Source organism: Carassius gibelio, chromosome A5 (genome assembly GCF_023724105.1).
Source record: "Carassius gibelio isolate Cgi1373 ecotype wild population from Czech Republic chromosome A5, carGib1.2-hapl.c, whole genome shotgun sequence".
NCBI classification, from domain to species: Eukaryota; Metazoa; Chordata; class Actinopteri; order Cypriniformes; family Cyprinidae; genus Carassius; species Carassius gibelio.
This window is the reverse complement of record NC_068375.1, coordinates 36,780,640-36,802,173: the sequence shown is the minus strand read 5'-3', so window position 1 is coordinate 36,802,173 and position 21,534 is coordinate 36,780,640. Positions and strand designations below refer to the sequence as shown.

The following is a 21,534-nucleotide window of genomic DNA, read 5'->3' as shown; positions in this document are numbered from 1 at the left end:
TATTATTTTACAATACACATAATTCAAACATACATATGCATGTATTTATAATATATATTAATGTATAAATCTTTTTTATATAAACATTACAGTATTATGCAAAATACTTCAAGTTCATTTTATTTGTATAGCACATTTACAACAGCCACAAGGCTGGCCAAAGTGCTTAACAGAAGAGAAAATTATAAAAACATACAGAAACCAAACCAGATAAAGCTGTACATCATGTATATAATACACACACACACACACACACACACACACACACACACACACACATATATATATATATATATATATATATATATATATATATATATATATATATATATATACATACATACATACATACATACAACGTATAATGAATATTAATTCTAAATAGCATTGTAAATAACGCTATTACATGATATGTATTGATGTGGATATAAAAAAATCTAGAGTAAAAATGTGTTGTATGACATATACAGTAGTGTGCAAAAGTATTAGGCCAATAGTATTTTCACCAACAACAAAAAATGGTTTAAGCTAGTTATTTCTATCTTTTGCTTTAGTGTGTCAGTAGGAAATATCAGTTTACATTTCCAAATATTCCTTTTGCCACTAATTGTAATAATAAAGTGAGATTTTTGTATGCAGAAGGAGTCTGACGACAGCCAGTGTTCTGATTTCACCATCATCAGTCCGTATGGGATTACATGAAGAAACAAAAAAAGTGAGACACACTAAATACAGAAGAACTGTGGCAATGTCTCCAAGACACTTCGGGAAACCTTCCTGCAAAGCTACCTCAAAAACTATGTGCAGGTGCACCTAGGACAAAAGATGCTTTAACAAAAAGGGTGGTCACAATAAATTCTGATTTGATTTAGTTAATAGAAGTTATTTATAAAATCTATTTATGACATTATTTTTGAAAGCATCCTCATTTTAAACCCTGTTTACACAAGTGACAAACTTTTAACAGTATTGTTGCTTTGCAGGAAGGTTTCTTCAAGCATTTTGGCAAAATTGGCGTTTATTTTTTCTGGATTTAGTCTGCCTCAGTTTTTTGTTTCTTCATGTAATCCCAGACAGACTGGATCATGGTGAGATCAGATCACTGGCTGCAGTCAGACTCCTTGTGCAAACATAAAATTCACTGGATTCTTACTATTAATGGCAAAATTAATGTTTGGAAATGTAAACCGATATTTCCTACTGACTGAATGTAGCAAAAGAAGGAAAAAAACTGGCTTAAAAACATTTTTTGTTGGTGAAAATACTAATGGTCTAAGACTTTTGTGCAGTACTGTGTGTCTATGTATGTGTGTGTGTGTGTGTGTGTGTATATACAGCAGTCAACAACATTTGAATTGGATCAATCAAAACCATTCATCAAAGTTGTCCTAAAACCAAAATGTGTTTTAGCAGTCTTAATATTCTTGTAGGTACTTCTGGATAATAACTTGACCTAGAGCCCTGTCCTTTGAGCCTTTCTGTAGTTTCACTTCTCACCACTGGATGGCGACTTAGTATAACGATTAAGGCCAGCAGCGGGCACACTTGTAGTTTATTAACGACTTTCTTTGGATTTCTTTGTCTTCAAAAGAGAAGTATTTCTGTGTGGCTATATTTAATAAAAGAGCTTTAATACTGTGACTTCCAATAACTAATTAAATGTCATATATATCCTAGTGGTATTCAAGTCCAAACTAAAAACCATTAGTTTTTGTCTAAGTAACTGCATAAAATCATGTAAAATCAAGTAAATGTTAGACTATATTTTAAAATCTTTTTATTTTCCATGCCTATGTAAATAATCTTGTTATATACAGTACAGTATGCACTGACATTCATTGATTGTTTTTAGTTTGGAATACATGTCAAAAATTTTGAGGCTACTGTTTTCTCATTAACTGTTCAGAGCATATCTATGTATAAAAATTATAAGAGATTTTATTATGTTCTGAAAAATGTCAAATTATGCTCATACTCGCCTCAAGACTACTGGAACAGTTCAAGAAGGACATGATAGAATTGTGTCAATGAGGTCTTGACATGAACAGAGATTAGATTAGACACGCATTCTATCCAAGACGGTAACATGTACTTTATAAGTTTAGTAGAGTAGTGAGGGATTGAGAAATTTCAAGGATGAGCCATTCAAAGGCAGATAATGACAAATTCTGCAGGACTGGGTTGTTACATTAAGAATATACCATTTAACTTCTATAATGCCATTTCAAATTGATTATGTGTTAAAAAAATGAAATTTTCTGATAATGTATTCTTCCTTCATGGGAGCAGATTTAGATAATTTTTTTATTTCATCACTTGCTCACCAGTGGATCATCTGCAGTGAATGGGTGCCATCAGAATGAGACTCCAAACAGCTGATAAAAACATCTCAATAATCCACAAATAATCCATGTCCAGTCCATCAATGAACATCTCTTGTGAAGTGAAAAGCTGTGTTTTTGTAAGAAACACATATGCAAAGATGATGTTTTTAACTTCAAACTGTTGCTTTAGGAAAAATATGAATTCTCTATTTATATTATTGCTTTCTCCAGTGAAAAAAATATCTTGTATCAATAAGGAGAGAAATATGGACAGACATTAATTGATAGACTGGAGTCATGTGGATTATTTTGATGTTTTTATCAGCTGTTTCAACTACCCATTCACTGCAGAGGGTAAAAAAATATGTATGATAAGAATCACTAACCTGTTAAGTGTGCATCCTAAGAACAAAACTGTAATGTGAGCAGGCCAGACCAAAAAAAAGGTATTTCTATATTTCTTTATTTTGTTCAAACTGACAGTCATCTATAAAAGTCTTGAAATAAGATGATTACATCAGTTTAATGACTTGTTTTCAAAAACAAATCATGCATGGTCTGAGTGACTTCACAGATTCCAGCTTATTTTACAGATAAAGGCTGATGTAACGGTGTAAAATGGAAACATTTACTGCACTATACTGTTGTTTCTGGACTCACAGCCTCAATTTCCAACATAGGCTGCCAAGACATCCCATGTGGTTTATAACCAGTTGAAAAAAGCTTATTTTTACCTTTTACTTCTTTTTTAAAATCCTTTGGAATCATTTTGTTTATTCAAAATCAGTTTATTGTCCCAGCACAATTAGAAGCTTTGTGAACAAATGATTTCCATAATGACTTTCAGTTTCTCTTGAATTAATAAAAACAAACCTGCATCTAGAAAATTAATCAAATTTTGTCTAATGAAATCAAATCTATTCCATTACAATAAAACAATTCAAAGATGACAACAGTGGACCACACATGTCCATCTCTGCTTGAACATCAACACATTTGGATGTCTTTCACAGGCATATAAAAAGATTTGAGATGAATATCAGACTAGTGTCTGACTAAGTCACTAGTATTGGTACCAAAACTCCAGTTTTTCACCAGGAAACAGGCGGTTACATTTTGGTCTCACTGTCACGGATCTTGGCATTATCACAATCGCTCTCCTGAGAAATGAGCTGATATGATTTCTTAGTTTCGATCTCCTCCACTACAGAGTTTCCGATCTCGGGGTCAGTAGCATGCAGCTCGTGACGTGACAGGTGCTCCACGATGCCAGCCCCAATGGAGTCGCCCAAAACATTAGTGGTGGTGCGCAGCCGATCTCTGAAATAGCAGATGAAAACAAACAGATTCATTTTCATGGTGGAAGTATGCTGTGCTTGGTCCAAGTATACCACAACTTCTTATCAAAGTCATCTCCTCATCATGGGGATTCAATCTCTGGTTTACACATCTGGATGTCACATGAGCCTTTTGTTGTGTTCGGAGGGCCTCATGTAGTTTCCGTTTAAGAAAAACAGTTCCTCCATCTTGTGTGTTTTTGCTGACCCATCTTTCCTAGTATAAAGGTTCCTCAGAGTCTGAGGCCTCCTCTAAGCCTCACAATGCCTCTTCTGTTCTGTATGCTCCTTTAACCAGCACATAATCCCAACTTGAATTCAACAACTGCTGTTTTGCTCTGAATGCGGTGAGACTAAAGGTTGCAAGGACATGTTATAGAATATGGGTGTATTGCTCAATGCATCCTTAACTCATTGGAAGCAGACATTGCATGGCCATGTACAGTTAGATTATGTATAATGGAGTATGAAAGATAGAATATGTTATGCTTATACCTGGAAATTTTTCTTAATTTAAGTCAGTAGCTCTGCAAATTAATGGGTCAATTCCTACAATTCTTGCAACTGTATACTGTCCTCCTAAAGTCATTTCTGTTTTTCTTCATGAACTTTTTGCCTTTTTAACTTATCTTTGTTCATTGTCTCCTAGTATGATTTTGCTTGGGGATTTTAATATTCTTATTGATATGCAGGTATCATATCTACAAGGGATTTTTGCCTAGACAGCTTTGGTTTAAAACAATTTATAAATTCACCTACCCCTTTTAAAAGGTCATACACTGGTTCTTGTGCGTTGTTTACGTGTAATTCTTCCACTGTGTCTTTATCAGATCGTATGTTGGTGTCCTTTAAAGCTCAGTTGTATTGTAATTAGTCACAAATAATTATTTATCAATATTTGCTAAGAAAGAAAAAAACTCAAAAAATGCCCCAAATAAACATTTAAAAGATTAATTGACCTTTTAGACAGTGACGTTAATAGACAACACAAATAAAGTGGCCTTTAAAAACGTGAACGTTGTATGTTTTAATTCTATGACTCTCCTCATTAATTTAGCACATTCTTGTATTCTGTCTGGAATATATTTCTAGTCTCTCCATCACATCTTGCTCTTCAGAGGGATAGTTCACCCAAAAATGAAATTCTCTCACCATTAACTGACCCTCTGTCATACCTCTGTCATCCCAGATGTTCATGACTTTCTTTCTTCACATGAACACAAGCATAGATTTTTAGTCCATATAATGCAAGGGGACAGGACCACTTCAGAAACCACACAAAGTGAACTTGACGGTCAAGATTAAAATATTGGGATTTGAATTTTTCTTCGTTTCACACAAGACAGTGATTCATTAACAGTGGTTGAATGAGTAACTGTCATATTCTCTTTGTGTATAGTTTTTGAAGTGTCATTTTTGTATGTCCCATACACTTGCATTATATAAAGAGACATTTATTTTTTCTAAAACTCTTAGTTTGCATTCATCTGATAAATGAAAGTCATATAGGATGAGGTTGGAAATGGAGTTTTCTTTTAATCCCTTTCCCTGTATTTTTATTTATTTATTTATTTATTTTTGGTGTTCCGATGGGTTTCATTTTAATTGTTGCTGTATACATGTTTGACCTGTGCCATTGCATTTTTTTTTCTTTCTCTCCCTTCATTTTTTTATTGTCTGTCAGAAAAAAAGTACTTCTACTTTTTTAGTACTTGAGTACAATTTAAAGTTGTATTTTTTACTTTAACTCAAGTATTATTTTGACCAGATACTTGTACTTTTAATTGAGTAAAAATTTCACTGAGTACTTGTACTTTCACTTGAGTAAAATTTTTGAGTACTTTTTACACCTCTGGTTGAGACTGCATTGGTTATGATTTTCAGTGATTTATTGGCAGCTGCTGATTAAGGACTTCTATCTATACTTATTTTCCTTGATTTGAGCATGACATTTGATATTATCTCACACAGTATTTTGTTGAACAGATTGGAGTCACTTCACGTATTGATTATTATAACACTTTTCTTTTATGGTCTTCAGCTTAGTACAGAATTCATCTTTACTAATTATTTGCAGAACTCCTATAACTGAACACATTACTCAAGTATTACATTCAAATTCCAAAACTCCAAATTATACAACTACAATAATAATATCCAACCTTATCACATCTGTAGCTCTTTACAGTAAGACACAAAGTTGGATATACAGTAATTATATCAAACTTTATTCACATATAAACAGTACACTCAGGTAAATAAATATAAACTTTATAGCCAATCTTTACTGCCCATTTAGTTTTAAATTTTTAGTAAAATATGTAAATATATCACCCAGCGCTTTATATAAAGTTAGATATTAATTTGTTCAACTTCATCCGCATACAGTACAATCGCACAGAACAAGTACACGATTACTTGAACAGTGTAACAGTGGGAAATCTTGTCTGTTTGTTAAAACTGATGACTGTAGTTCTCCAAATACCTTCTCCTCTACCAGATTAATGTGCAAAATTTAAGTATGGGGAATAATCAACATTTGTCATAATACTTAAAAAAATAAAATAATAATAATACTAAAAATACTCACAGGAACCAATCAACAGCGATGATTAGAGTGATGTCATCAGTGGGCAGTCCTACAGAGGTCAGCACTATGACCATTGTAACCAGGCCAGCCTGAGGGATCCCAGCTGCACCAATGCTGGCTGCTGTTGCTGTGATGCTTTCAAATTATACAAAGCATGCATTCAATAATCATTTTTGGTTTCAGTAAGATAGATAATTTAATAGTGTGAGAAATCAATTAAATTTAAGGCAAAACACTACAGACAAAGTCATTGTTTGAAAAACAAAAACATTGAGCCTGGCTTTATTCACCGTTCATATTTTTGTTCTGCAAATGTATGCAAAATAGTGCATTTTAAATAAGACAACACCTAATTTGCATATTTAAATATTAACATTTCAGAACACTTGTAATACAAAATGTTTAGTCTTAATGTACTGTGGTTATATTAGTTCAAATGTTTTTTGGTGTCTTGACTTAACTCAATAAATGTGCTTTTTTTGTCCTAACTGTACCTGATGGTCAGGATCTCTCCAAAGTTCAAATCCATGTCATTGACTTGTGCAATGAAGATGGCAGCCAGAGCCTCGTACAGAGCAGTGCCATCCATGTTTATTGTCGCTCCAACAGGCAGCACAAAACGGGTTACACGTTTATCCACATGGTTATTTTCCTCTAGACACCTGAAGGTGATGGGCAGGGTGGCAGAGCTAGGGAGAGATAAATTCTCATTGTATTTAAAACTTGAAAATGTACATGAAAGGAAAATGTTGCAAAATGTTGACAATCTTTTTTTAGTGGTGAGTCACAACGGCCTGTCAGGGTCCAAAAGGCACCAAAAATAAATAAATGTTCCAAATGAGAAAATAAACGAACAGCATGTAATGAACAGCATGTGTAAATATTAAAGGGTTAGTTCACCCAAAAATGACAATTAGCCCATAAATTACTCACCCTCAAGTCATCTTAGGTGTATATGACATTCTTCTTTCAGATGAATCCAGTCAGAGTTATATAAAAAAAATTGTCTTTGATCTTTCAAGCTGTTTAATGTCACTGAGCAGGTGTTTCATGCATCAGTCCAAAAAAAAGTTACCATACTTTCCGGACTATAAGTCGCACTTTTTTTTCATAGTTTGGCAGATTCTGCGACTTATAGTCAGGTGCAACTTATTTATCAAAATTAATTTGATGTCTACAGCGCCCTCTCGCGGCTATAGACGATAATGTTTTCTCTTGGTTCTTGGTTTTAAATAAATGCAACTTATAGTCCAGTGCGACTTATATGTTTTTTTCCTCATCATGACGTATTTTTGGACTGATGCGACTTATACTTAGGTGCGACTTATAGTCTGAAAAATACGGTAAATAAAAAGTGCCCCTCCATAAAAAGAGTCTCACATGGCTACTTATTTCGATATAAGTCTCCTCTTGACTTATATCGAAATCCTTCGACATTCTTCTATACAAATCCTTGTTTGAAACTTCTAATTAGTGACCATTGTTTTGATCTCTCCACTGCATTTCTGCGTTCGTCACTTTTGAACGAAGCATGCGCAATCCCGACCTCATACATCATCCGCCCAGAGCTGCTTCCGTGTACAACAGTGAGCTCAAACTACATTAAAGTGATTATAACGTTTTAAATATGGATATTTTTCTTACAAAAATGCATTTATTCACTAAGCCTTTGTTCACCCCTCGGAGCTCCATGAGACACTTTTTTTTTATGGATGGGCACTTTTTATTTAACTTCTTTTGGACTGATGCACGCAACACCTACTGAGTTCCATGAAACAGCTTGAAAGACAATTTTTTATATAACTGGATTCATCTGAAAGTCATATACACCTAGAATGACTTGAGGGTGAGTAATTTATGGGTGAGTCATTAATGCATTTCATTTTTTTGAGTGAACTAACCCTTTTAAGCATGTTGTAAAACTCACATTCTCTGCTACTGCAAAATAAATTACATTTACTTGTGTTATTAATGTGAGTTCACAGTTAGTGCTTAATGTGATGAAACAAAAACCAAAATATCACCATAATACATAGCTCAATAAGTTTCTGGTTTGAATCCGTTTGATGATTCATTTACTGAATATAATTGTTCAGAGCGGCTACTGAATCTACATCTTCTCATTATTTTCAGTGATATCCATATTGAGATGAAGCAAGCTCTGTGTTAAATGAAATATATACATTTTAAATGTATTTAAATTTAAAAGCTCACCTGGATGAGGTACCTAGTGCAGTGACCAGGGCTTGCAGAAGTCCAGCGATGAACACGAATGGATTTTTACGTGTCACAAGGAAGTAAAGCGAAGGCAGTACGATGATTGCATGTATCATTAGGCCAATGATGACTGTGATGGTGTACATGCCCAACTGGCCTCCCATTTCTGATATATCATCCATCTCAACAATTTTTCCAGCAATCAGGAACAGTATGCCGAGAGGAGCGTACCTGAGGTGGGAAAACACATTAGATATTTATTACCGTTACAGAAAAAACCTAGGATTATAAAGTGTTTTTCTATGGTCATGTTTTGTCTTGTGGCACTTTAGACTGCGACTTAAAGGTGTAACAATTTATAATCTAGCAACACGATATCTGACAGTTGTTAAGGCATTTGTATGATTCAGTTTCATCAATTCTTTTTAATCGAGTCAGTAAAAAAAGATTCACACAACAGATTCAAACTCAACCGTGAGTTAGCAGGTTTTGAATCAGATTCATTCAATCAGTGAATCGTTCAGAACCGTTTATTGTGATCACAACTGACTTCCTTACTGCATGACATGTCGTTTTTTCGGCCCTGTCAGATTCTAGATGAACCGGGAACCATGCTTTGATGTTTTTATGCTATTAAATCTTCTTTGTGTGTACTTTAACTGGCAAGAACTAGCATAAATATTCTTGTGATATTTATGACACAAATACAGTCATGATTAGCAGAGAGCGAAAGCATCAAATTAGGAACAAATGTATAATAAAATGAACTACAAAAGCAACCAGGTTTAAAGTTACAACTTAAGTTGTTGTGGTCTTTACTAAATTATTGAGTTATTAAGCATTTTTTGTTTATGTAGAGACACAAATTGAAATTCTGACTGATAAATTGCCATATACAGTATATTAAATAAACTGAACCTATATTAAGTTGCCATTTAAACTGTCAGTCAATGCTAACAATTCATTAAGATTTTAGACCATTTCTAACTGCAAAATTAATGAAAAGATTGATTTCTCTGTTGGTTTCTTAGCAGAGTAATTCATTATTCCATTATTTATTATATAAGTGCCAATTTTTTTTACTCTTTCCTCCAATTTCATAATGTTTCAATTGCTATTGTTTCAGTTAGTCTGAAATTATAACCACAAAAACAGTCTGGCGGGCCATGACCTTGTTTATCATATGGTTTTCATGAACTTAAAAAAAAAAAAAAAACCTCTGTTTATGAAAACCAAGTTGGTAATGTGCTCAAAGCTGAAAACTTTTCCTCTCTAAATCACTCACCACATGATAATGGCAACAAGCCTCATGATGGCTTCATTAAGACAGTCAAAGAAATCCCGTAGTGGCTGACCCTGTTCCTTCATGTTCCCAATGATGAAGCCAAAGCACATGGAGAAGACCACGAGTCCAAGCGCGTTGATGCCATTAACCGTTCCCAGCACTGGTATCACCTCCTCACGTTTGAGTCCCTGCGACCCGTTATTCAAACTGAACAATGTCTCGTTTACCAGAACTTTAACTGTGACCACTCGCTTGGCATATTGAGTTTTAAACTGAGGAGGGTAGAGAGAATAGAAACAGTAACTTGGTTGTGTTTATCAGCTAGATTTTTTGTAGTACTTGTGCATTAAAAACTTGTTTTAAAACATTACCTGTTGCGTACATGCTTGCACTAAATTAGGAGGAAACATGTTTCTGTTAAAAAAATATGAATATAAAGTTATAAAAAAAACTAAAACAAAGGTAATACAAATTTTAATTAAATATGAACTTCATACCTGATCAGATCAAGGAAGGCATCTGCTGGACTGACTTGTTCTATCTTCTCCTGTTTGGTGAATTCGTCTTTAGAGCCTCTTCCCGGGTGGATGATGAGCACCATGACAATCCCGATGAATACAGCGATGATAGTGGTGGTGGTGTAGTAAACTACAGCTCTCATACCCATCTTCCCTGAAGCTCGACTGTCCAGAGCGGCCATACCTGCACACAGGTGACATCAGACTCCAATATTATAGTAATGCCTATTATAATGCATATAGTGTCTATAGTAATGAAGAAATCCCCTGACAGCAACAGCATATATTTGAAATACAGTGACAGACACATGCTCATTCTACACTAGAGTTCAAAAGTTTAGGATTCGTAAGATTAACTAACTATTGACTTTGACTTTTGCCTCAACAAACTCCTCATTTGCTGCTTATTAATAGTTTGCATAGTAGTTGTTACATTTAGGTATGGGCTACGATTAAAGCTGCGGTAGGTAACTTTTGACGCTCTAGCGGTTAATAAACAGAACTGCTTGCGTCTTGCGGAAGAACATCGTAGCCGGAACTACTTCTCTCTGTTTATGTCTATGAAGAATCACAAAGGTACTGGGTTACTCCGCCGCGGTACCCCCGAAGCAATCTAAAATAGTCCGAATATAAACACTTATTATAGGTGTACCCTAGTGATTCAGGACAAGCTAAAAACACGGTTTGGAAAATGGATTCATGGTGTACTCGCTTATTATATACGTTTTTCTACATTTTGAACACAAACAAAGTTACGGACCGCAGCTCTGATTGGTTGTTTTTTACCGGGAGCGGATGGCTTTCTGCAAATGGCAATAGGACACTGAGAGGAGCCAGAGGAGCTTGATTTTTTTCACAGATTATCTGTCTCATATTCTACTGTCAGGACATAATGACAGGTTTAATAAATATGTAAAAAATATATTTTTACAAAAGTTACCTACTGCAGCTTTAAGTAGGCTGGGCGAGATTTTTGTAGTAAAAAAAAAAAAAAAGAAATCTGTAATTTAATATCTATCTTTTTCACTTACCCAATGTTGTCCAATAAAAGAACACATATTAAAGGCTATGAAAACAAATTAAGTTAATGTAACCATGTAAGCCTTTATATTGTGCAAAAAAAGGGTTAAATCACATTACATTACAATCTAAAAACAAAAATAAGGCTTTTAAAGCAGAAGTTAAATTCACTAAACTAAAAATGAAAATAAATGAGAACAAAAGCACAGAGTTGTGTTAGGCTATTTGGATTATTCCATTGCAGTCTCTTTACAGTCAGTGCTATCATAAAAATAGACTTACTTGTGTGATTATAATTATAGCGTTCCTGTTTAATTGAGCTTTGTCTGTTTGGCACACATGTGTGAGGTAGTGCTCGTTCACTGAAGTTTAGTGGAGAAACCCAGATCAGAAGGCTCATGCACTTCTGACGGAAACATTTTAAATATTTTCTTATTTGTCTTTCTTTCTAAACGTATGATGGGCCGAGTCATTTAAACTACTGCGAAACTAAATTATGTCTTACCAGTTTTTAAAGGCCTTAATGTGAAGCTTGCCGCATGTTAAGAACAAATTGGATTAAGCACTTTCTCCGCAGCAGCTCAGTCTGTGTCCTCAGCTTTATTTTTCAGATGCTGTCGTATTAAACTACTGTATATCGATATAAACAGTATTGCCTCATATTGAATCGCTTATAAAGAAAATATCAATATATCATACAAACTCGATATACCGCCCAGCCCTACGGGATCTAAAATGTGGTCATTCAGAATAAGGTATTTGAAATAAAGGGCCACCCCTTGAAAATGAACTCTTCCGAACCCTCCCGCCTGTGTTCATGATTTGGAATGTTCCAAAACGTTCTGCAGTGCAGAAAACAACACAGTATTTAGGCTGGATGTGTATGTGTGTTAATATAGACTTGAAACGCATCTCAGGGAACATGTTTGTGCTTGTTCACCTGACGATTTAGGCGTGTGAGCTAGACACAAAGTGCAGTACTGCGATCATTTTATAGAACTAAGATTCATATTTGTATCTATATTATATTTATATTGTTTAATTCATGCTAAGTTCTCTAATATATAATTTACAAGGCTGTTACTTAAGAGTATCGAAGTGGTGCTTTAAAGATCTGTTAATGTCTATTCATTCATTTATTTATATTTGTATAATGTTTTATATTTACAGAACCACACACATCTTTCCACAATAACTCACCCTGATGTACATCCCTGTTGTGAGACCTAATATTCTGACCGGACATCCTGTAGCCGTTCAATAAATCAGAATCAGACTTAGACAAAAGTAGTCAGCAGTTTTCATGGTCTTTCAAACAGGATGTGTAGATTACTACAGACATGTCTCACCCAGAAAGAGAAGTCCATGCTGTGTGACCAAGGAGACGAGTTAACCCTCCATCCTGCGTAGAAGCCATGGGTATTGAGGGTGGAAGAGAGCGCTGTTCATTCACTCCCTCCCACCTACAACTCCTGATCTCCACCTGACTCGAACCGGCGACCTTCTGCTAACTAGTCCAGCTCTCTGACCATAAGGCCACAGCTGCACCTTAATGGGACAGTACTTCTGAGAAGCTGAGAGAGGAGAATGCAGTATTGCAAAGGCAAGTGAAACAGCTGCAAGAGCTTACAGACATGTTAAAGGAGATGTAGAGGGAGAACCCAGCCTTGCATCAACAATCCAGCCAGTTACCTGAAATCATTTCAGCATTCCAAGAGATGCATCAACTGAATGCTGCATTTTGGCATGAGCTTCAAAGCTTGAAATCAAAGCGGAGATCTCCACCTGAGTCAGTCACTACACCAATGCCATCACCACCCTCTCTACAAGCGGACCATAATTCTGCATGCTGAAGTGCAGAAATTAAGACTTGTGGGGGAGCAAGAAGACCTTGTACTCCGTACAGTGAGTAAGGATACCCAGGTCATTCACAGGGCGGCAGTGACTTTTACTCTGTCCCAAACTGTTGACCCCAGCAAAGCTTACAAAATCTGTAATGCCTTCACAGCCAAAGCACTCGGTCTGGCAGAACATACACACCCAGTCAGTGTCCTGCAATGGAAATGTAAGCATCTTTCAGGGTTACCTCTACAACAGCTGGACAAGGTTCTGGCTCTGACTGCCCCCACCTCCTTACACCAATAGAACCAGTCCAACTGGGGCCCCCTAGCAGGCCAGCAACAGTAAGAGCATGTCTAAAATGGACACTGCAGGGTCCAATTGAAAAATTGAGCAGTCATCTTTCCCCTGATCAATGCTTCTTCATCTTGCTGCGGCCTGTCAATGACCTTTATGCAAATGTGGAGAGACTGTGACAAATGGATTTTCTACCCTACCAGAGTGAAAAGGTGATCATCAGGTCACTCCAAGACAAAGATTTCATTCAGCTTCTGCAAGAAAACACAGTGAGAGTGGAGATTAATGGTGTCCATCGATACGCCACTCCTCTTCTACGTGTCAAGACATGCCTCGTCTCTACACACCTAAGGAAGCTGTCTTGCCTCAGTTAAGGGGAATCGAGAAACCGCTGGAAAGAGACCCTGTTCTAGCTGCAGCATACCAAGAGGAGCTGACCAGACTAGTACAAGCTGGGTATGTTGTCAAACTTAGTCAGGAGCCAAGTCAAAGGAAGCCTGGTACACCCCACGCCACATGGTGCAGCATAATGGGAAGAACAGAGTGGTCTTTAACTGTTCATTCTCATTTCAAGGGCATAATCTGAACAAGCTCCTGTTACCTGGTCCAACACTCAGTCCATCTCTCCTGGCAGGCCTTCTGCGTTTCCGGGAGCACTCTGTTGACATCAGTAGTGACTTACGTGGCATGTTCCATCAAGTGCACCTCTTGCCGCAAGATAAACCACTGCTGAGATACATCTGGAGAGACATGCAGAGAGACAGAATCCCAGATATCTACGAATGGCAGGTACTGCCTTTTGGGACCATTTGCAGTCCATGTTGCGCCTTGTTTTCTTTACAGAAGCACGTTCTAGATCACAGTCAGATTCCTGTCGCTTAATGGTGTTTGTGGGGAAAAGAGTGGCAGAAGTACAGGACTTGACTATATCTGACACCTGGCGTTATGTACGTACGGTCATCCATCAACCCAGAAGATGCCAAGAGGAAAAGAGGAAAGTCTTTCTCTGATTTCAACAAAGACAGCAGATGGAACCAAGGCTTAGCATTCCTCAGACAAAAAAAGACCAGACAGCTGGCCAGAGATGCCACCATTAGCCCACGTATGTCAAGACGGTGAGCTAAAAGGGTCAACCTTTTGTGGACTGTTAACCTCTGCTCTGTCACTGTCAGATCCTCATCAATTTTGCACCTACAGTGACTACTTAAATGCTCCCATACAACCATCAGCTAAAATCTCTCCCTCCATTGCAACTGCAGAATACTGTATAGAAGCTGAGCTCACAGCCCTCCGACAGACCCAGGCAGAATCATTCCCAGATCAGATATTGTACTTGAAATTGGGTAAATCTCAACCAAGAAATAGCCGACTGCTTTGCCTAGACCCCGAACTAGATATCAGCACAAATCTCATTTGGGTTGGTGGTCGCCTCCTACATATCAGTCAACTAAACGAGGATACCATTTATCCCATTGTCCTTAACCCACATCACCCGCTCACCAAACTAATTATTAAAGAGTACGATGACCATTTGCATCACTCTGGAACAGAGAGGGTGTTTGAGGATCTCAGAAGGAAATACTGGGTATGAAGAGGATGAGCAGCACTTCAAACATCACCAACGCCAATGTACTGAATGCCAAAAATGGGTGGCTAAACCGCATCCTCCCAGGATGGCAGACCTCCCACCTGTCAGGTTGAGAATTCACCAGCCAGTTTTCTATTCAACAGGGATAGACTGCTTTGGTCCCCATCTCTAAAGGTAGGACGGAGAAATGAGAAATGTTGGGGGATCATCTTCAAGTATGGAAAGTGATTCATTCCTGATGGCCCTTCGTTGGTTTATTGCTTGATGAGGGAAACCCCATGAAATCCTGTCAGACCAGGGAATTAATTTCAAAGGTGGGGAAAGGGAGCTTCAGGATGCCTATGCTGCTCTTCAACCTGAGCTCCAAGCTCAACTTACAAGCCAGCAAATCAGGTTTATGTTCAATCCACCCAATGCCCCACGTTTCGGTGGATGCTGGGAACAGGTTTTCCCTGGGAAGCATAACAGAGTCAGATCAGCTGAGATCTAAGTGAAGGACAGAACTTACCTAAGGCCAGGGACCAAGATCATCTGCTTACCTCCTTTGACCGAATCATATTACAATACTTAGTAAGGCCTTTCCTGTTGTTCAAATTCACCTTGTGAATTTGGGGGCAGCTGTAATAAAGACCACCCCTCGAAAGTGAAATATTCCTGTGTTATTTGTTTGATAAGAGTATTTAATGTTATATTGTATATTAAGCTATAATGCGTAGACTTGTAACACATCTCAGGGAACATATTTGGGCTTGTTCACCTGACGATTTAGGCGTGTGACCTAGACACGAAGTGCAGTAGTATGATCATTGCATAGAACTAAGATTCTTATTTGTATCTATATTATATTGCTTACTACATGTTAAGTTCTCTAATATATAATTTACAAGGCTGTTACTTAAGATTATTCAAGTAGTGCTTTAAATATCTGTTAATGTGTATTCATTCATTTCTAAATATTTGCATACTTTTTTTATATTTACAAAACCACACACATTTTTACACAATAAATCATACTGAAGTACATCCCTGGTGTGAGACCTAATATTCTGACCGGACATCCTGTAGCCGTTCAATGAATCGTAATCAGAGTTAGATAAGAGTAGTCTGTAGTTTTTCAGTATTAATATGTGCTTTATAAGTACTAATAAACAGCCAATATGCCAGTGATATCCATGATAATAAACAACTAGTTAATAGTGAGAATTGATCCTCAAAATAATGTGTTAGCTATTTTTTTAATGTTTAATGCTGATGAAGGCTGCATTTATCTGATCAGAAATAAAACTGTAAATTTTGATAACATTTTTACAATTTAAAATAATTGTTTTCTATTGTAATCTATTTTAAAATGTAATTTATTTCTGTGATTCAAAGCTGAATTTTCAGCATCATTACTCCAGTCTTCAGTGTCACATGATCCTTCAGAAATTATTATAATTTGCTGACTTTCTACTCAATAAACATTTCTTACTATTACAAATATTGAAAACTGTGATGCTTAACATTTTTCTGAAAAAAAAAAAAATCTTATAGGAATATATAGTATAGTATGTAGGGTAACACTTTAGTATAGGGTCCAATTCACACTAATAAGTAGTTGCTTATTAGCATGTGTATTATTAACATATTTGCTGTTTATTAGTGCTTATAAAGTACATATAATGCATGACATCTATAATCCTACCCAATACCCTAAACTTAACAACTACCTTATAAACTATTAATAACCAGCAAATAAGGAGTTAATTGAGGCAAAAGTCATAGTTAATGGTTAGTTAATAGTGAGAATTGGACCCTAAAATAAAGTGTGACCGTATGTAGTATTGGAATAATGTAGTGACCTCTCTTATATTTGAGTTTTTTGGCAGATTTTCCTTCACACATCAGTCAATAGTTTTAAAGGAAGTACAATTTATGATCGTCTACAAAAGTAATTTAAGTCGGAGCTTTTAGACCAAGCATAAAATCAGTCAAATTTAGTGTGTCTAATCTTTTGATTGGAGCTGCAAAGAAAGAAAGAAAGTCTCTACATTGATGCTCAACAACAATAGCTTGTATAGCAGTCAGACAGTATATTTCCTGAAGGTCACGGACCACGACTGCCATTCAGCATTTCTCTCTATAGGACTGAAACAGCCATTGTATTGAACCATGTATGTCTTCCATTATTGTGTATGGTGTATGTGTGTGTGCATGTGGGATCCTAAGTAGTGATCTCACGGCCCCCAACCCCATAAACCCCCTCAGCTTTACACCCCACAGTGGCCTGGGAACCTTCAGCACAGGTCATGTTCTTGTCCTGCTGCTCTCATTAGTTCTCCTCTCCATGGTGACAATGATTTCCCCTGCATGAGTCTTATAAAGTCTTATTCTCCTATACTACAGAGTAATTACCTCACATACACACACACACACATACACAGTCTTCAAAGAGAAAGTGTGTGTGACCCTCACAAAGAAACTTTCTAATGAGAGCTTACTCTCCATGGCCATCAGTGAACAGCCAGAATTTACTGATAAACTAAATCATGGTCCATCAAGAAATATTTGGAGCTCTGAACTTAAATATGAAGATGCAGCGGGTAATTTGAGTAATTTCTAAAATTTTGAGGAAAGGCTTGGTACTACTTTCTAAGAAACTTGGCTTATGTTTTTTACATAGTGGACAAAACCAGATTCAAACCATCTCTAAAGGTCAGCATATCATAGATTTAAAGGTGGATTATATTTAGCAAACTAGAATCTCATTGACTAAAATGATGGTTGTGGGCATAATGATAAAAGTAGCTGAATTCAGTCACTATAAAATAATTTGTCAGATCTTCAAATTAGTGTCACTGGTCGTCTCTAAAGTTTGTCCTTGTTTTGTCTTTAACAGATTTGGTTGACCCCATGACATGCTTTAATACACCACGTGTGTGTGTGTGTTTATGTTTAGAGTGTTTGATCTGAATGGACCTCTCCGGTGTCACTGTGTGCAAGACAGAGCAAGAAAACAGCGTACATCTGAGACGATCTTTAAAGACAGCTGCTATTATGTATGTTGCAATAAGTCAATATTAAACTAAAACAGACTCTATTTACTTAATACACATTTCTGGTCCTATTGTAAATTACATTCCAAAGAAGTCAACATTATTCCAAAGAAAAAACTATTTGTTTTAATCATCTTTTATCAAAATGTAATAATGTGCTCCACCTCTTTCCTTTTCTGAGGGAATCATGAATATCTTTTACTTTTTAACCCCTTCGCTCCAGCCATCGGACTCCATTCTGGTATATAACAACCACTTTTCACAATCCGCTCTATTTTTTCTATATAAAATCAAGTCATAGTTTTTCTTGTTGAATATCATGTTTCACTCGTGTTAGTGAAATAACTCGTGAATGCTTTTTCATGTGGACTTTATAGCATAAAAGCAGCTGTTTAACTATCAAAGCATTGTCTTTTTTATTCTATATAAGCTGTTTGTTCAATAGGCAATCCATAAATCTGTACAGCTGCCATCAATCTGCCTGGAAACTATCTGCAGCTTTATTTGGAAAGCAGCAAATGCTATTTATACAGAAAGTGTGTGTGTGTGAGAGACAGAGAGCTGACTGAAAGGAGCCGTTGTTCATTTCTCTGTATGGTCACTTTGACCTCTGACCTCTTGTCTGTTTGGAAAGCGAGCATCAAAGCACTGACCCCACACACTCTCACCTGCCTCTGTTTCTTTAAACGGGTTGTACCCCTTAGAGAACCTATGCTAACCATCCTTAAGATTTATTTTGAAGCAAAACAAGCCTAGAAGCTGGAAGAGCCATGCTGAAGATCTTTTTAAAACTATTATATTCTTAGGCGTATATGGTATCTTTAAAAGCAATTTGCAAATACATTTACAGCTGAAAAATCATTACAGCATCATGTGCTTATCTCAGACTCATGCAGTTCTGGCTTTAGCTGGTAGAGTTGCCCATGTCTGGTCAGTGCCTGGTGGCACCGTACCTGTAATTAAACTGGACACCAGCAGGGGGAGCACCAGCATCTGCAGCATTCTCATCAGCAGCTCTCCGGGGAAGGAGAAGTACTTCACCTGTCGATAGGACATCTTATACGGCCGCAGTCCGAATCCCAGAATGATACCTGCGAGAGAAACACACATGCAACTTTAATTGGTCTGTAAAAAATACTTTTTCCATTTAGCTTTTTTTTTTTTTTTTAGCTGGAGTGTTTATGGAACGTTTGTTATGCACTAAAACAGGAGACGTAAAAAATAAATGTCATGATTGTAAAATATTCTAAGTGTGTAGTACTCTGTGTGTTGTCAGTGCTAAAGTCAGAGCATGATACTGTCTTTATCAGAACCAACCTAAAGAAAAGCTATATTCTTAAATTTTTGTACTTTTGTTCAATTGTATGCCATTTTTGCTCTCTTATTTACTTGAATTTTTTAAAAATGTATTTATTTTGATTCAATTATAAATATTCTATTGTAAATCTAAAATTGTGTGTGCTTTTCCTTTTCAGAGTAGTAGACACACACAATCATCTCCATATCATCTCACCAACGATGACGGCAAGGATTGTGAGGATGACGAAGGCATTGCGCATGAAGCAGCCTTTGACGTCATCAGTGCTGATGTTCTGTACGGTGTTACGCGCCCGCTGTGAGCGCTCTGTGATGCCGTCCCGCAGCTGCTGTACTCGGCTGCGCTGCAGACGCGTCTCGCCGTTACTCTGAGTCATGCCTGGAGGAGGCGCCACACCGGACACACCACACACCACTGGACGATCAACAGGAAACACTCCGCTTCAGGTGATAACTGCAGAGAACAACATGCAGGTCACCTCTCTAATACAAGAGCCAAGTAATACGAGTGGTAACTAGATTTTTACATTTTCTGAAGAAAATATGAGTGCACCAAAAAAAATTGGTGTAGGTTTTACATTGCAACAATTGTTACATTTACTAGTAAATTTTACAAAGAATTACAATGAAAGAGCAAGTAACATTGAATTAAATTTTAGAAAGTAGATATACTGAAATAGTATTTTCTTGTAATAAAAATACTAATTTACAACATAAAATCATTTTTACAGCATAGTGTTTATGGTACAAAAGTTACCGCAACAGTTCTAGGATGTGGTGAGGAGATGCTATTGTGTTTGGATCACTATACTGTACAAATTATTTTTCATACTTTAAAAAAATTACTATTCATTGAAGTAAGCTTTCCAAGAAAATAAAATTTTATTATTCTTTTACTTATTTTTATTTTTTTTTTATTTAGGGTGTTACTTGCTTTTTCTTTGCAGTAGATTGTGGAATTTACAAGCAATTTCTGTGTGAAAATTGTTTCTACACCATATATATATATATATATATATATATATATATATATATATTTATTTATTTATTTTATTTTTTTATGGTAGGTGTTTGCAAATCAAATGAGATTAAACGATCGAATTTTAGCTTGCATTATCATCCATCAATTGAAAATCATGAATCACATCTTGAAGAAATGTAATTGCAAGATTTTATATCAACTCTGCATGTATATAATAGTAATAGTAATAATGTTTTTTTAACAAACCACTAACCTGAAGTATGAACAACAATAATAAAGATTCTAGCCTAAAACTAAAACACTTAAAACAAATCTAAACTGTCAAAAAAATAAAATAAATTCAGTGTGTATTTTACCAGAAAATATTGTTTCACTTTTTCTATTTTAAAATTGTACATTTAATTAAACTCAATATTTTCTCTAATTATTTGTGATATTTACAAGCTATTTCTTATTGAAAATTGTTTCTACACCAGTAGAAACAGTTTTTATTATTATTATAAACTCAATTCAAGAACCTTTCAGTGAATAGTTCTTAAAAAGAATTTTTTTTTCTCAGTGTGAAAAACGTTTGATAATCTAAAGAACATTTTTCCACTATGTGCAATAGAAAGGTTCTATGGATGTTTAAGGTGTCTCCTGGAACCAGTGACGCTAATAAAGAACCTTCATTTTGAAGAATGTAGGATTTAAATTCTTGGATTCTATTTTTTAGATAACTGTTACATATCCAGTGTATCCAAATGCATGTTCATTTGAGTCAGAGTCCCTCTCGGTAATGACTTCTCGTACGGTTTGCAAAGATGCAGCCACAATGCAAACATATGTCACATTGATTTCGTTACAAGTGACATGAGCACAGGTCTCTGAAGCTCAAACACTTCTGAGTACTTCTGCTATCTTTCCACGTGTGCTAGGATCACAGCCAGACCAAACACTGCTGCTCTCACTCTCACACACTCCGACCCACATGGTCTGAAAAAACTCCAACATTTAGAACAAAAACATGTTACTCACATCAAATACAGGATTCGGTCCAACCCTTCCTATGCCGAAGATCCTCTACGATGCTGAGAGTCTGGAGAGAAGTGTGTACTTAGAAAGAAAGTTGCAAGAGTTTAGAAGGAACCGACACTGTATGCATGAAGGGTGTGAGTGAGAAGGACAGGGGAGAACCAATAAGAG

General features: G+C 36.2%; 1 protein-coding gene across 1 annotated transcript; it reads right to left on the bottom strand.

Moving 5' to 3' along the window:
• Positions 1–2,771: 2,771 nt before the first annotated feature.
• Positions 2,772–21,534, bottom strand: LOC128014835 (excitatory amino acid transporter 1). The gene is made up of 10 exons (XM_052598504.1): positions 21,367–21,534; positions 19,564–19,821; positions 19,004–19,141; positions 10,251–10,455; positions 10,125–10,167; positions 9,754–10,025; positions 8,466–8,699; positions 6,746–6,940; positions 6,252–6,386; positions 2,772–3,644 (listed from the first exon to the last, which is right to left on the bottom strand). The coding sequence occupies exons 2-10, from the start codon at positions 19,742–19,744 to the stop codon at positions 3,434–3,436; spliced, it is 1,614 nt and encodes a 537-aa protein (XP_052454464.1). The 5' UTR covers positions 19,745–19,821; positions 21,367–21,534; the 3' UTR covers positions 2,772–3,433.